Raw genomic sequence first — 17,886 nt, forward strand, 5'->3', positions numbered from 1 at the left:
TTTATTTTAGCATTACAATAATAATATTTAAGGGGTAAAATGTGCTTAGTTGTTATGAAAATAATGTAACAATGCAAAACCTTTTAATAGTCATAAAAATAGGTTTCACTGATTTTATAGTAAAATAATTTCACATTTTTGCATTAAGTTAATAAGTGAGTTTTTTTCTTTCGTCACATGACAGTAATATACATTTTGTACAATATACAATGTGCTTGATTGTTAAGAAAACAAAGAAAATCTACACATTTTAAATGGACCTAAAAATATGTTTCACTGAATTTATTGCAAAAATAATTTCACGTTTTCGGTAAAGTTTTTTTTTTTTTTTTTTTTTTTAATAAATGTAATGGACTTTTTTTTGGGGTAAAGCGCTTAATTGTTATGAATATAATGTAACAATGCAGTAAAAATGATTTCAAATCTTTTGCATTACGGTAATAAGTAAGATTTAAAGAGCACCTATTATGGTTTTTCAAATATTACCCTTTATGTAGTGTGTTATATAGCTGTTTGTGAATGTAAAAAAGTCTGCAAATTTCAAAAATCAAAGTGCACGAAATATGGCGTTATTGACACCCAAAAGAAAGAACCGATTCTGAACACCTGAAACGAGTCGGTAGTAATCCCAGACTTACTTCCTGTACTAACCTACGTAATTTGGTAACAAAAAACCCGCCTCTGGTCTTCATTGGCTGCTCGCGAACAGCTTTGACCCGCCCTCAAACACTACACTAAGCGGTAGACCAATCACAACAGACTGGGACATCTGACCAATCAGAGCAGAGTAGGCTCTCTGAAAGGAGGAGTTTAGAATGAATCTTTAGAACGGATCATTGAACGAGTCGTTTTTGACACTGGGAAATAAAGGTAATGTTGCAATTTAAAGTGTTTTTTGACCATGGATGCATGTAAATCTATTGTATGAGACCTTTAAAACAAAATTAGACACGTTTAAAAACCATAATATTTGCTCTTTAAAAAAAAAAACATTTGCATGACAGTAATAGGCATTTTGGGGGGCAAAAGCGCTAAATTGTTATGAAAATAATGTACCAATGCAAAACATTTTAATGGACCTAAAAATAGGTTTCACTTATTTTATTGTAAAAATTATTTAAAACTTTTGCATTAAGAATTTTATAGAAATATAGAAACTTTAGAGGGGAAATGTGTCATGAAAATAATATCACAATGCAAAAAAAAATATATATATATATATTTTTTATTACATTTTTTTTTGTGATTTTGGAACATAATATGATCTATACATAATCTAAACAGTATTTTTTTTTTTTTTTTTTTTTTTTTGATTTCCCCTCAAAGTTTGAAAGTGAATAATTTGGTCAGTTCTGATATAATCAAGACAACTGCAACAAATTGAGGCATCTCAGTTAAGTTAGTAACAAAAAATCATGCTACACTGTAATATATTTTGTTTGAATGACAGTGGAGAAAAAGGCACAAGGTTGTGAACATAAAAACACATTCACAGAGCTTTCTCGACAATTCATCAGAAGAAAAGTCTCGCTGGATTAATCATATGTAGAATCATCAAAGTCACATATCTTACACACTTACTCCAACGTCATCCATAAATCCTGCTCATCTCTTCCAGGGGTAATACAGAAATTAATACCAAGTGACAGGTAAGTGCAGAAACCCCATTTTCCCATAATGCACCTGTGTGCTGGATCATAGAGGCATGGTCTGTACTCTCATCCACATGAGGCTGTATTGCATGAAAATTAGTGTTCATGATCTCCTGTTGGACTGTATATCCGCTGTGTGTGTGTTGGTGCGTCTGTTTCACTCCTGCCCAAAACCTTCCGTCTCTTCAATGGCAAACATGAGCTTTTCCTTCAGCTGTTCGTAACTCCTGTACGGCGGCAGATCTAGACGGTTAAAACTAGAACAGAAAAGAAAAGAAAGATTTACAGGTATGATTTAACAAGTGAGATAAGCACCATGTAAACATACAGGCTGTTGCATAACATCTGAACATTAACTGCAGGTATTATTTAATTATTATGATGATTATTATAATACGAATAGAAGGATCCTTACACAGTACAAACTACATAAGTGTTTACTTGTGTACAGTGATTATTCCTTTTCAAATTTATTGAACGTTACAAAATGTCTTTAGTATTTAAATGGTAATTAATAATGTCCTGATTAGTAACTAATCAGTAACAAAGATAACAAGATAATTGTAAACACAGATCTGTTAAGATGTTAAAATAATGTTTTCCATGAATTGAGGGTTATAAATGATGAGTGAGATTACCATGTGTGACTGCGAGGAAGCCAGTTCTCTTTCCCAACTTTCTCAATGCAGAACTTCTGCGGCCCGTTACTCCCTGTAAACAAACCAATATAACCATCAACTCCATCTCAACCCCAGTCAATACTCAAGACATGTTTGCAAAGTGACTAGAAATACAGATCTACAATATCTCACCCATCAGGTCTGCAAATCCTCCGACAGGCAGACGGCAAGTACCAGTGACAAACTGCAACAGTCTCATGCGCTTTTCATTGTCCATCTCTTTAATGAACTACAGAGAGAGAGAGACATTACTAACTCTGGTTACAATGTCTTGATCATCATTCATGCAAAACATGCCATCACTGATTGTCTTGAAGAAAGTGAAGATGGTAGTACCTGCCAGAACCAGACGATCTGTTTGCTGGTGCATGTGTAATGTCTGTATATTGTGTGTCTCTGCCAGTCATTCAAATCGATTTCCTGCATGCCACACAGCATCACCTACGACAAAAGCACTATTAATTATTGAACACGGAACACACACAGCGGCTGAACGGAGCTTTCACACACTACAATCATTCAGAAAGTCTTGCTGGAGTGTTCACAGAGAGTGTTTGTCTCTCACCTCAAGCTCTTTGGCATCGAAATACTGCAGGTACTGCTGCGAAAGAACTTCATTAAATCCCTCGAAGAACGCTTGAGTTTGTTCCTCAACACCACGAGACAAACGCCACTCTGCTACCAGCCTGAACGTACAGACAGAAGAACATTTACAACCAACTAACAGTGAACAGTGAATTTACAGTTGTGGCCAAAAATATTGGCACCCTTGGAAAATATGAGCAAAAAAGACTGTGAAAAATATGTCTTTATTGTTCATCCTTTTGATCTTTCATTCAAAATATTCACAAAAAACCATCCTTTAATTTAAGTAAACTAATTGAAAGGGGGAGGAGGGTTATCATAATTAAATAAATATTTTTCTCCAAAACACATTTGCCACAATTATTGGAACCCCTAGAAATTCTTATGAGTAAAATATATCTGAAGTACAGTTGTGCTCAAAAGTTTGCATACCCTTGGAGAATTGGTAATATATGTACCATTTTTAAAGAAAACATGAGTGAGCAGGCAAAACACATTTCTTTTATTTCTTATGGGATTCATATTCAACTGTAGGTTATAACAGAATGGCACAATCATAAAACAAGACATGGCAACAAAGAAAAACATGAAATGACCCGTTCAAAAGTCTGCATACCCTTAGTTCTTAATACTGTGTATTGCCCCCTTTAGCATCAATGACAGCGTGCAGTCTTTTGTTATAGTTGTCTATGAGGCCCCAAATTCTTGCAGGTGGTATAGCTGCCCATTCGTCTTGACAAAATGCCTCCAGGTCATGCAAAGTCTTTGGTCGTCTTGCATGAACCGCACGTTTGAGATCTCCCCAGAGTGGCTCGATGATATTAAGGTCAGGAGACTGTGATGGCCACTCCAGAACCTTCACCTTTTTCTGCTGTAACCACTGGAGGGTCAACTTGGCCTTGTGCTTAGGGTCATTGTCGTGCTGGAAAGTACAAGAGCGTCCCATGCGCAGCTTTCATGCAGAAGAATGCAAATTGTCTGCCAGTAATTTCTGATAACATGCTGCATTCATTTTGCCATCAATTTTCACAAGATTCCCCGTGACTTTATAGCTCACACACCCCCAAAACATTAGTGAGCCACCACCATGCTTCACAGTGGGGATGGTATTCTTTTCACTATAGGCCTTGTTGACCCCTCTCCAAACATAGCGCTTATGGTTGTGACCATATTTTGGTCTCGTCACTCCAAATTACAGTGTGCCAGAAGCTGTGAGGCGTGTCAAGGTGTTGTCGGGCATATTGTAACTGGGCTTTTTTGTGCCATTGGTGCAGTAAAGGCTTCTTTTTGGCAACTCGACCATGCAGCTCATTTTTGTTCAAGTATCGTCGTATTGTGCTCCTTGAAACAACCACACCGTCTTTTTCCAGAGCAGCCTGTATTTCTCCTGAGGTTACCTGTGGGTTTTTCTTTGTATCCCGAACAATTCTTCTGGCAGTTGTGGCTGAAATCTTTCTTGGTGTACCTGACCTTGGCTTGGTATCAAGAGATCCCTGAATTTTCCACTTCTTAATAAGTGATTGAACAGTACTGACTGGCATTTCAAGGCTTTGGATATCTTTTTATATCCTTTTCCATCTTTATAAAGTTCCATTACCTTGTTACGCAGGTCTTTTGACAGTTCTTTTCTGCTCCCCATGGCTCAGTATCTAGCCTGCTCAGTGCATCCACGTGAGAGCTAACAAACTCATTGACTATTTATACACAGACACTAATTGCAATTTAAAAAGCCACAGGTGTGGGAAATTAACCTTTAATTGCCATTTAAACCTGCGTGTGTCACCTTGTGTGTCTGTAACAAGGCCAAACATTCAAGGGTATGTAAACTTTTGATCAGGGCCATTTGGGTGATTTCTGTTATCATTATGATTTAAAAAGGAGCCAAACAACATATGTGATAATAAATGGCTTCATATGATCACTATCCTTAAATAAAAGATGTGATCATATTTTCAAAATCAATGCCAACATTTCACAATTTCTGCCAAGGTATGCAAACTTTTGAGCACAACTGTATATTCCCATTCGTATTTTACATTTTTTTAGTGCACCTGTGTGACTAGGTACATGAAATTGTTCAGCCATGACTTCCTGTTTCACAGGGGTATAAATATGAGGTAACACACAGGCCAAATTCCCTTAGTCATCTATAATAATTGGTTAGACCAAAGAATATAGTTCTGATGTGCGGCAAAAGGTTGTTGAGCTTCACAAAATGGGAAGTGTGTATCAGAAAATAGCTAAAGCATTGAAACTGCCCATTTCCACCATCAAGGCAATAATTAAGAATTTCCAATGAACTGGAGATCTTAAGAATCGCCTGGAAAAGGACCCAAAATTAACACATGGCAAGCGCCAAATGTGGGTCAATTTTCTGTTTGGCCAGTGAATTTCGCAGCGTCAAAGGCCACTCTGGCGGGTGGTTTTTGCTTTCTATCAGTTTACGTCAGCTTGTAAATTTTTTTTTTTTAAACACGTTCTAGTAAACTTTAATAAATCAACACTGTTTGTATACTTTGGGCATGTGAAAATGAAGTTGGCATTTTTTCCAACTGTAATTGCGCATCATTCCTCATGTACTGAAAGCTAATAGAAAATACCAGTGGACAAGTACCGTTAGCGGTACTTCTCGATGCAAGATGATAGTAATGTACAGGAGCGTTCATGCCATTGGGATGAAGGGAAGGCCACTCTTGAATTTACAGTCAATGGGCAAGTAAGTTTTAATACACATAAAAATTCTCTGGTAAAGATTGCATTATAATGAATGATTTTCATGGTCCTTGAACATGCATTGTGAAACACAGATAGTGTTTCATGTATTATTATGTGTCACAGCAACACTGCTACTGAATCAACAGCACAACACGAGACATAAAGCACTACCAGTAGACCGATTCCCAAAGAAATGACTGTCTTGAGCAGGCTCTTTTGAACCTACAGCACGAGACATAACAAGCGACAGTTTAATCTGATTCACAAACGACTCGAGCCGTTTTTTTTTAGTGAATCAACAACTGTTGGGTCTTGGGGTCATTAAGTCTCCAAAACTACAATCAGACATCACCTACATCACTACAAGCTGTTTGGGAGGGTTTCAACAAAAACCCCTTTGCTCTCATCCAACAACAAACTCAAGCGTCTCCTGTTTGCCAGACACTACTGAAACTTCAAATGGGACCAGGTTCTATGGTCAGATAAAACAAAACAAAACAAAAAAAGAGCTTTTTGGGAGCAAACACCAGAGATGGGTTTGGCGCACACAGAGATGAAGTAGTATCCAATGCCCACGGTTTAATGTGGTGCTGGATCTTTAATGTTGTGCGGCTGTTTTTCTGCCAGAGGTCCTGGACATCTTGTTCGGATACATGGCATCATGGACTCTATCAAATACCAACAGATAAAAAATCAAAACCTGACTGCCTCTGCCAGAAAGCTTACAATGGGCCCTGGTTGGATCTTCCAGCAGGACAATGATCCAAAACAAACATCAGAATCAACACAAAAATGGTTCACTGACCACAAAATCAAGGTTCTGCCATGGCCATCCCAGTCCCCTGACCTGAACCCCATAGAAAATTTGTGGGGTGAACTAAAGAAGAGAGTCCACCAACATGAACCTCTGAATTTGAAGGATCTGTAGAGATTCTGTATGGAGGAATGGTCTCAGATCACATGCCAGGTGTTCTCCGACCTCATTAGGCATTATAAGACAAGACTCAGAGCTGTTATCTTGGCAAAGGGAGGTTGCACAAAGTATTGAATAAAAGGGTGCCAATAATTGTGCCACACATATATTTGACAAAACTATTTGTTTTTTGATGAAACTTGTGATGTGTTTGCAACTGTTTAATATCCATTAGAGGTTAGATTTTTGTGAATATTTTGAATGAAAGATCAAAAGGATAAACAGTAAAGACATATTTTTCCACAGCCTTCTTTGCTCATATTTACCAAGGGTGCCAATATTTTGGCCACAACTGTATGTATATATATATATATATATATATATATATATATATATATAAATAAATGCGGTTACAGTGCACAATTATTCTGCCTTCTGATTGGAACAGCCTTCATACTAGATGATGCCCTAGAAATGTTGCCTAGAAGTGCCACTAACTAGTTTTTGGAGCTAGTGTGACATCACCTTAATGTGCAAACTGGAAAACCAAACTGAGCAACAACATTTGCAGGAAACAATACTAGCATTGACTAGACTTTGACTAACAACATGACACCAAGCAACAAAAAGAAAACCACATTCAAATGTAAAAACCACAAAACTGATGCAAACACATTCAGTTAAAGGGCTGTCTGTGTGTCAATGTGGAGTCCCTCAATAACAGTGCTGAGTTTAATTAGCACGAGTGTGTTTAATTATGAGAATGAGAGGCACCTGATGTACTCTTCCTTGTTCTCCTCCGTAACCTGGATGTTCCCGCCGTCCGGCTTCAGCTCGTGAGTCGACACCTCACCCAAAATCTCCTTATCCACGGAGAAGAACATCTCCAGACCACACTCCTCAATGTTATTATCCCTGACAACGCACACACACACAACACAGTCACAGGTGAGCTACATTCCACATGTGTCAGTGAACAGCTCTTTCACAGCTATAAGGAACATCTGTACCATGGCCGGGTCTAAAGGGGAGGATTGATAACGGCCTATATGTAAATACAACTGATTATAAGCTGTTGCATTCTGCTTGTTCTAATGCATTATACAAGCTTCATATTACTGATGTCAAGGTCATAAAGAGGGAGTTACAGCTGTGTTAATTCTGGCAGAATACTCATGAATACATTAATGCAGGTAAACTGACTTGATCCAGATGAGGGAGTTGTAGAACTCCGGGTCAATGGATTCCAGGTCTTTCAGAGCCAAAGGCTTGTTCAAGATGCGCTTGTAGAATGGCAATGAGAAGCCCGTATCGATGAACTTCCCGTGAAACAAAGCCTGCAGAAATCACAAATATAGAATATTCTGAGTAGTGGTCGACCGGTATGAGTTTTTCAATGGCCGATATGGATATCTAGAGAGCAGGATGCCCAATAAAGATGCAGATAAACAAAATTACATTTTATCAACAGCAAACAAAATGTACAAAAAACTTCTAAAGTGAAACACTTATTTTATGCAATATTTTCTCAAATTTGCATAAACTTGAAAAGAAAGTTTTTATTGGTAGAATTTGGAATTGACACAAGGGAAAGTTAACACTACTGTTTATCGACCAAAGCAAAAACTGTTATAATCGCAAAATGGCCAAATATCATCCTATATATCGGTCTCTAGGGATGGGATGATATGGTTCTTACGATTCGGTTCGATATACAATATGAGGTTCACAATTCGATATTATCTCGATGTGATATGATAACACTTAAATGACAAAGTATGGCAGAAAATTATGTTTTCACAAAATGCACATAATAATGTCGCATCAAAATAAAGTTATTTACAAGTTTCTCATGTACCTTCTATAAGAAAAGATCACAAACAATTAAACCTTAAAACATTCTACATCCAGGCTATTCTCAAAACATGCTACATTCAGGCTGCTCAGGTGCAGAACAAGCAATATAACTGAACATAACCTGTCCCGAAAAAGTATGTGAAAATGTATTTATTTTACTTATTATAATCACGTTTAACTTTTTAAAAACATAAAACTACTTTCTATCAATTAATATTATTTCTTGAAATTGTATATATAATAATGATATGTCTACAATTTTCAAGTAATAACATTAAGTTTACATTCATTTGTAAAACAAGCACTATAATGGTACTGTCACTTTAAGAGTTTAACACGCATCTCACAGACTTGCACAGGTGTTGCGGTTCATTTATTAACGAGAGAGAAGTCTCTTTTTTAGCGCACCTGTGCTATTTGTGATTAAAATTTATATTTCTTTTTACTTTTTTAACTGACTGTAAAGAACAGAAAGGATACTGAAAGACATTATTAAATGAAAGTGGAGTGCGGGATCTCATCTTTGATGGACACACATTACACGGAAGAAATGGTCCGTTTTAAGCTCAAGCACTTTTCAACAAAACAAGGTGATTTTCCAGGTATTCCGGTACTTAAATTTCTAAAAGCTAAATTCAGGTACTTTAAGGACCTTGTGTGAACTCTGTAAACAGTGTAGAAAAAAGCGCTGTAGTCATAAAGATTATGGTGTTTGACGGGTCATTTCATTTATGATCATGTGGACAGAAAACAATGTTTTAAATTTCAAAATATCGAGTTTTGCCTCGATATGGTTCAGCATTTTTTTGGCTCGTAATATATCGAAATTCAATATACCGTCCCATCCTTATCGGTCTGGCCGGTACATATCTGTCAATCACTAATCCTCAGAGACGCTGAACTGACGTCAGACGTTTTTGCTGCTATTATGTTGATGTTTGTGTCCAAATCCAAACTTGTTGTATGCTTCTTATTCCTAGCTTGTGTTATGCCACTTGTCACATGAAATGCAATCTTAAAATGAGCAAACATGGCAAGGAAACGTTACCATAGCGATGAAGCGTCCAATGAACTTGAAGTATTTGAGGTGGTCAGGGTTGATGGAGGAGGCGGGGTTTATCTGGAGGCAGTAGTTGTCTTTTCCCGCGTACTCAAACAGGCAGTACATGGGGTTCAACACCTCATGAGACAACAGAAAGAACCACTCCCTACAACAAACACAGTGGAGCAATTATTATTTTACAAAATTAAGACCAAAATAATTCAAAACAGGCAGGGAATTTTCATTCTAGAACGGTTTGATCTTTATTCTCCTGAACTGAACATGGAACCTGCCTGGCCACGCCTCCATAATCAAGCCCCTCCTCCCCAGGGAAGATGATCCAGAGTCTCCTCCGAAGATCTTGTGCGCTGAAACTCATGATCTGACGAGAGACACAAGAGCAAATGTCATTTCGCATAATGACAGAAGTCTGACTAAATCTTACTGACCAAGGTGCACCTGGAATTACGGCTGATCTCCACTAAAAAACACCACAAGCTTTAGAGTATAACGATTCATTTGAAAGTAATTCTAAAAGAAATTCGGTAAAATAATGTCCCACATTATTAATGCACCAAAATTTACATGTACACTTTCACAACTGTAGCTGTAGATTTGTTCTTCATTCAGAGAGTTTGGTCTCAGTGGAGCTAACATGGAGTTATTGGCATTTAATTCTTTTAGATTGAGAATTCATTCATTTATATGTTTAGAAATAATATGCCCACATAAAAGCTAAAAATATCCCTTGAGTCAAGCCTGAGTGTGGTTTGTTCTCCGAACAGCTAATTGTTGCCTATACAGCTGGAGTTTCGCTTACTGCCCCCTGCTGAAAACAGGTGGTACTTCAAGCTTGAATTGCTCTGATGGAAGGAATCAGAGACATGATTAATTGTTAATTTTTTTGAGAATATTTGTTAATATAATTAATTGCACTAAATAAACATGGTAAATTAACAGCCCTAGTAAAAAAGAAATTGTCACGTTTTCACTTATTATTTAAATATCGGTAATTCCTGAAAAGTACAAGACCGTGGTGACATTCTTGCAAAAAGAAAACAGTTAATTGCAGTAGTTCTGATGTGAAATGTCCACCGTGTGCCGCTAAAAGCAAGTTAAATCCCCCAAACTCAAAAGATGAGGTTAAGGTTAGTGCATTATATCAAGTTTTAAATCAACAAAAAGGTACCTCCCTACACTAACCTAACCAAAAGTTTCATAAAAAGCAAATGTGAGAAGAAAAACACAATTGCTGACTCAACGATGTCATTTTGTGGTGCTTCTATGACACTTTCCGCTCACGTGCCGACTAGCATGGTCTTCAGGACTCGTACCCGTATCCTTTGCATCGCAAGTGCAACGCTCTATCAGTCGAGCTGCCGTGCAACTCGATCCCACTCGAAAAAGCTTGTAAATGTAACTGGTTATGTAAGATTAAAATGTAGTCATGCGCTATGGTAAAAGTGTTTAGATTGGGGTCTGGGTAGCTCAGCGAGTAAAGACGCTAACTACCACCCCTGGAGTCGCGAGTTCGTATCCCAGGGTGTGCTGAGTGACTCCAGCCAGGTCTCCTAAGCAACCAAATTGTCCCGGTTGCTAGGGAGGGTTGAGTCACATGGGGTAACCTCCTTGTGGTCACTATAATGTAGTTCTCGCTCTCGGTGGGGCGTGTGGCAAGTAGTGCGTGGATGCTGCGGTGAATAGCGTGAGCCTCCACACGCACTATGTCTCCGCGGTAACGCACGGATTGAGGCGAGTCACTACGCCACCATGAGGACTTAAGAGCGCATTGGGAATTGGGTATTCCAAATTGGTGAAAAAAAAAAAAAAAAGTGTTTACATGTCATAAGATAGCACTGTGTGGTGAACAGGTCAAAAAGTAAGTGTTTATGAACTGATAATCTGCCGTTTTACTTGTGATTTGTTTGAAAGGGAATAGAAGTCGTTGTTGTAGCACCTCTAGTGTTCATTTCACCTGGAAACTGCTGTGATACGTACAACAAGCCACGTAATAATAATTGTGCAAAACTTTAGGAAAGTAACATGATTCTATGAGACTAGGTTGTTCATGTCATGACAGAAATAATGATTCAAAGAATACCTGCTGGAATGAATCTTCAAACAGCGTTTTGCGACTGACTGTGATCTTTATGTGCTGTGGCATCGCTAATTGCTGTGATAAGAAATAACAAACCAAAAGTTAAAAGCTGCCAACACAAACACCGGTGTCAAACTTTCATTTAGAGACATTCAGCAATGACAAGTTTCATAAATGTATAACAATTCTAATATTTCTGCATCTATAACAACGCTATTGGATCATATGAGCAGAATTTATGGAAACACTCACCTGACACCAGAATCTGAAGTACTGAACTTTGGCTTTGAAGTCTCGTACATATGTGATCTGAGGGCCGTTCTCACTGTGCGGAAGAAAAGAGCGAAATAATTCATTACATACTAGAATCTGGACCAGAGATCTTAATAAAAAATACCAGGGTGAATCTTATGAAAGCTGCCAGGAACATGTCCAGGTCATATTTCACCCCAAAATCAAAAGAAAGAAATAAGAAATTCTATTTTGTTTGCCTACTTTAGGACCATTAAGATTTTTGCATCATGACTGGAGCTGCTAGCAAATCGATTAAAAACTGCTCACTTGAATCAAAATATGTATAGGAATCTGGACACAATCAGACCAACTTTTAACTGCTACTTAAGGTTTGGCGGATATAACCAAAACTACATTTTAATCTGAATCATCTGCTGTTAGTAACGATATGTCAGTTTCCATGTTTAGGTTTCATGAAGTATTGAGCAAAAACATGGCAACGATGGCCCCAAAGTAACATACATATGTGAAAACTAGGGCTGTCAAGGGAATTGAATTAATTACATGATATGCCGATTAATCGAATTAATCGCAATTAATCGAATATATAAATATTTGCTGAGAAAGGCCCTGAAATAACTATAATTCAATATACAATGATTAAATAATTGTAAATAGTTATATTTAAATCATTATTAATATAATATTTATTATAAATGTAATAAGATAATTAAAAAGCAATACATTATTGTGGCAGACGAGTAAAGCATTGATAAAACAAAAAAATTTAATGGCTTTAAAAAGACAATATACTTTTTGTTTCCATATCACTGAACATCTTGTGCTGTCGCTAGTATCAATCAAGCGGAAGTGTGGTTTGTTGTCTGTACAGCTGGAGATTCGCTTACTGCCCCCTGCTGAAAACAAGTGGTTCTTCAAGCTTGAATTGCTCCGATGATAGGAATATTCCTAATTATGGTCCGGGGACATGACTAATTGCATACATTTTTTAACACGTTATTTTTTTTATAGAATTAATCGCACTGAAATAATGTGTTAAATCGACAACCCTAGCAAAAAGAGCACTGTCGTGTTTTCACTTATTTCACCATCTGTAATTCCACTATCGATGCAATAATATTTAGATTATCCCAATTACTGGCCATTGATATATTGGCATCTGATATATCGTGCACCCCTAGATCAATGAGAATGAGAGTTTTTCAAAATACAATAATGATGATTTGGGGGGGCGGGGTAAGTGTGCATAATTGTCATGAAAATAATGCGACAATGCAACAGTGGCACAGCCACAGGTGTGCCAGGGAATGCAAATGCCACCCAAAACATCAGCTTGCAGACGCAAATGAAATGATTTTTATAAGCTTAATAATAGTAGGGGTTTAAAAATGCATCCACGTGATGAAGAAAATTCAACACATCAATTATGGAATTTAATAATCAATTATAATGACTACAATAATACTCTGTGTTACAGAGGCCGTCTCGGATTACATGCCCACTCTTGCAACAGACGTGGATCTAATGACTGAAACAAGCGCATTTGATAATGCTATACCAAGTTCGGCTTTTTTCGTCATTATACATAACTGCGAATAGCGCATCCCTACAATAACACTGATACATTTTGCTCTTGCGTGATGCTGCATCTTCACCGCCACTGTAGTATCTGTGCAACACAAAAGAACAGTTTTTTGTTGGTTTGCACCTTCAGAGATTGTTGTACTATCTTTACATTGGCTCAATGTGTAATGTAACATAAGTATTTTTTTCAGTTTATATTTGCAGTCATGCATAAACCAGTTGTCCCTGTACTCCCTAAATGTTCTTCAATAAAGATTTCAAATCTTTTGACTGCTGTTCTTCTGTTCCACGATGCATCACACATTCATTTCTCATCCAAACCCTTGTGTATTTTTAATCAATATTCCCATACAGCCCAAACTGCCCATCCATTTACATTTTGTTTCCTCAGTATATTTTGGAAAATAGTTATGAATTGTTCCAAAATAATCTAATTGATTTGTGACAGACTGCAATTTTTATGACTAAATATACTAAATATGATCCTAATGATTGGATTAATTAACAGGCCTACCTACTCAATTGGCAAAAGCAGTTTTCATTTAAAAAGAAAAATAGGTCTTCTTAAAGTCACTGTAACTTAAGACAGGGCTGTAAAGTACTTTAGAGCTAAAAAGATATCAATACAATGGTTTTAACAGTACATGTCATTTATTGTGCTTCAGTTTCTTGCACACCCTGTTTTCCTATGGCACACCCAGAGCCACTGCAATGCAAATAAATAGGCATTAATCAAACATTTCTTTTGATTTTGGAGTGAAACATGACCAGGACATTTATTCATGAAATTTACCCAACTGTATACAGACCGGCTGAACTTATTTAAAAGGCACTTATTGAGGCTGTAAAAGTATCAGAAAAGCTTTACTTTGCTGCCCTGAGCTTTAATTGTGACACTCATGTCAGGTTCACTTGTTTATTTCTAGTTTATTTCAGCTGATTCTGTGATGATTGTGACATCAACAGAACGTCACTCACATTCCTCTGACGTATGCAATCATTTACCATAAAAACACTTTCTCTAGATCAATGCACACACTGGAACTGAACACACAGCGAGAGGCGCGTGTGACTTTGAGTGAACTCATCATGGAGGATCAAAGTCAAACGCAGTTTCGCACACAAACTGGTTATTCCTGTTATGGATCTGATGACTCGCAGTTTATTTGTGTGTCCTGAAACCACATGAACACACAAACACATTGCCCGCCTAAAAGAGATTCATTAAATGTGTCTCAAAGCTACAGTATATCATACTAACATGCAGTATGCGTCACTCTATCTCAGAAGGATATTTTTACAGATTTTTATTGGCCGATACCGATGTTGGGCCGATACATCGGAGCATCTTTAATTATAACGCATCGGTTACTGCAGTGGTGAGGACCCTCACTTCACAGCAGCCTGACTGAGATGTCTTTTTTGCATATGTGTGGTTTACACTTACAGTGAGGATTTTCCGGTCCGTGGGTCGATGTAAGTGGTGGTTCTGCAGTTGTGATCTACGAAGTAAGGAATGCCATCGACTGTAAACCTCATCTCCCATCCCTCAGGAAGCGGCTTCTCATTCAGCAAACTACAGAGGCGTAAAAACACACTTTAATAAGCTGCGGTTTACGACAAAGACACTTCAAACCTTAATATTGGCCTTGGGTTGAGCTGAGTTTATTTAAATCAATACGTAATCACCCCTCACTTTTAAATATGAATCATATAATCTGGCTTTAAAATCTGATCGGATGAGCCTCGTTGGACGCCGTTTTAATGCATCAAGCCTGTCTATTTATGGGTGTTTCTTCAACTTATGTGTTTAAAACAAAGTGGGAAATAAACAAACCATTTCAATATTTATTTTTTGGAAAATAATTATACATTTTTCAAAAAATACAACTGTCCAACAGTTGTGCAGTCATTTCCACCCCACCAATCAATTTTGCCCCTAATAAAGTTTTTTTAAAAGTTCACTTGTGAACAGAATATTGTTATTGGGCATCATTTCAAATCAAGCTATAATTTTGCCAAATTATGCAAAAAGTGTGAAAATATTATTTAATTGTATGCATTTAGGATACATAAAATATTAGATATTAAATTAGCATTAGCAAGACAAAGGAGTCAGTGGTTTTATTTGAAAAACGTTAAAAATGTCATTTGTCATCACAGAATTCTATTAAACACATTTCAGAATTTGAGATGTGCTGAACTGACACTGTTGGGAATATTTATGACAAAACTTACATAAATCTCATGTAATGCATGTACATACACTGATGGACATTGTTAGTAGACAAATTTAAAAAACCTTTAAGGTGACCTGAAGAGGAGAGGTGTCCAAGTCACACCAACTGTCCACTGGTGTTCCTCAGGGATCAGTGCTTGGACCCCTTCTCTTTTTGATCTACACTATATCACTCGGATCGATAATTAAGGCACATGGTTTTTCCTACCACTGCTTTGCAGATGATACACAGCTCTACCTGTTGTTCCAGCCTGACAACACCATCTCCGCTCATATCTCTGCCTGCCTCTCAGAGATCTCAGCCTGGATGAAGAAACGTCACCTTCAGCTCAACCTGGCCAAGACAGAACTCCTCGTGATCCCAGCCAACCCATCTGTTGACCACAACCTCACCATTCATCTTGGTTCAACAACACTAACGGCAACCAGGACAGCTCGGAACCTGGGAGTGGTGGTAGATGACCAGCTTAACTTCACTGCCCACATCTCATCAACTGCATGGTCTTGCAGGTCGCGCTTTACAACATCAGGAAAATCAGACCTTTCCTGCCTGAATATACCGCACAACTCCTGCTCCACGCTCTGGTAATTTCAAGACTGCCCTACTGTAATGCCCCTTTGGCCGGCCTCCCAGCTAGCACGATTAAGCCACTGCAGATGGTCCAGAGAATAAAAACTCTGCCATGAACACCGCTGCCTCTCTCCAGAATGAGCTAAATACTTTTTATGCTCGTTTCGAGGGAAATAACACCGTTAGTTCACTCTCCGTCTCTGTAGCGGATGTAACCCGATCCTTCCGACGGGTGAATATCCGTAAAGCCGCGGGTCCAGACGGCATTCTGGGCCACGTCATCAGAGCGTGCGCGAACCAACTGGCTGGTGTTTTTACAGACATTTTCAACCTTTCCCTCTCCTTGTCTGTGGTCCCCATATGCTTTAAAAAGCCCACCACTGTGCCTGTTCCAAAGCAATCCAAAATCACTTGCTTAAAATGACTGGTGTCCTGTTGCTCTGACCCCCATCATCAGCAAATGCTTTGAGAGACTAATCAGAGATTATATCTGCTCTGTGCTGCCTCCATCACTGGATCCATTGCAGTTTGCTTACCGCAACAACCACTCCACTGATGATGCCATTGCATCTACAATACACACTGCTCTCTCCCACCTGGAAAAAAAGTACACTTATGTGAGAGTGCTGTTTGTAGACTACAGCTCAGCATTCAACACCATAGTGCCCTCCAAGCTAGATGAGAAACTCCGGGCTCTGGGCTTAAACAGCTCGCTGTGCAGCTGGATCTTGGACTTCCTGTCAAGCAGACGCCAGGTGGTTAGAATGGGCAGCAACATATCCTCATCACTGACCCTCAACACTGGAGCCCCGCAGGGCTGTGTTCTCAGCCCACTCCTGTATTCCCTGTACACATATGACTGTGTGGCAACACACAGCTCCAATGCCATCATTAAGTTTGCTGATGATACGACAGTGGTAGGTCTGATCACTGACAATGATTAAACAGCCTACTACAGAGAGGAGGTGCACACTCTGACACACTGGTGTCAGGAGCACAGCCTCTCCCTCAACGTCAGCAAGACAAAGGAGCTTGTGGTGGACGTCAGGAGAAAAGACAGAGAACACAGCCCATCACCATCAATGGAGCACCGGTGGAGAGAGTCAGCAGCTTCAAGTTCCTGGGTGTCCACATCACTGAGGAACTAACATGGTCCGTCCACACTGAGGCTGTTGTGAAGAAGGCTCACCAGCACCTCTTCTTCCTGAGACGGCTGAGGTAGTTTGGAATGAACCGCCACATCCTCACACGGTTCTACACCTGCACTGTAGAGAGCATCCTGACTGGCTGCATCTCCGCCTGGTACGGCAACAGCACCGCCCACAACCACAAAGCCCTGCAAAGGGTGGTGCGAACTGCCAGACACATCATCGGAGGTGAGCTTCCCTCCCTCCAGGACATATATACCAGGCGGTGTGTGAAAAAAGCTCGGAGGATCATCAGAGACTCCAGCCACCCAAGCCATGGGCTGCTCTCACTGCTTCCATCAGGCAGGCGGTATCGCAGCATCAGGACCCGCACCAGCTGACTTCATGACAGCTTCTTCCCCCAAGCAATCAGACTTCTGAACTCTTGATCTCTCACGATCAATATACATCAGCACTGCACTTAATTAATCTTATTATCTCACACTGGACTGTCATAAATTATATTATATTCTCTCTTAACAACACACTGGCAACTGACTATCAACCG

General features: G+C 38.8%; 1 protein-coding gene across 1 annotated transcript in view; it reads right to left on the reverse strand.

Moving 5' to 3' along the window:
* Nucleotides 1-271: 271 nt before the first annotated feature.
* LOC127418754 (E3 ubiquitin-protein ligase Itchy-like) overlaps nucleotides 272-17,886 on the reverse strand; it is a 43,413-nt gene continuing 25,798 nt past the window's right edge. Inside the window, exons 13-24 of the mRNA XM_051659532.1 lie at nucleotides 14,829-14,957; nucleotides 11,795-11,867; nucleotides 11,546-11,617; nucleotides 9,734-9,826; nucleotides 9,451-9,606; nucleotides 7,749-7,882; nucleotides 7,320-7,460; nucleotides 2,898-3,018; nucleotides 2,669-2,773; nucleotides 2,465-2,561; nucleotides 2,291-2,363; nucleotides 272-1,909 (exon numbers count right to left, since the gene is read on the reverse strand). Of these exons, the coding sequence (XP_051515492.1) occupies nucleotides 1,810-1,909; nucleotides 2,291-2,363; nucleotides 2,465-2,561; nucleotides 2,669-2,773; nucleotides 2,898-3,018; nucleotides 7,320-7,460; nucleotides 7,749-7,882; nucleotides 9,451-9,606; nucleotides 9,734-9,826; nucleotides 11,546-11,617; nucleotides 11,795-11,867; nucleotides 14,829-14,957 (1,294 nt within the window). The 3' untranslated portion in view covers nucleotides 272-1,809. The remainder of the gene's footprint in view (nucleotides 1,910-2,290; nucleotides 2,364-2,464; nucleotides 2,562-2,668; nucleotides 2,774-2,897; nucleotides 3,019-7,319; nucleotides 7,461-7,748; nucleotides 7,883-9,450; nucleotides 9,607-9,733; nucleotides 9,827-11,545; nucleotides 11,618-11,794; nucleotides 11,868-14,828; nucleotides 14,958-17,886) is intronic.

Source organism: Myxocyprinus asiaticus, chromosome 28 (assembly GCF_019703515.2).
Source record: "Myxocyprinus asiaticus isolate MX2 ecotype Aquarium Trade chromosome 28, UBuf_Myxa_2, whole genome shotgun sequence".
Taxonomy (NCBI): Eukaryota; Metazoa; Chordata; class Actinopteri; order Cypriniformes; family Catostomidae; genus Myxocyprinus; species Myxocyprinus asiaticus.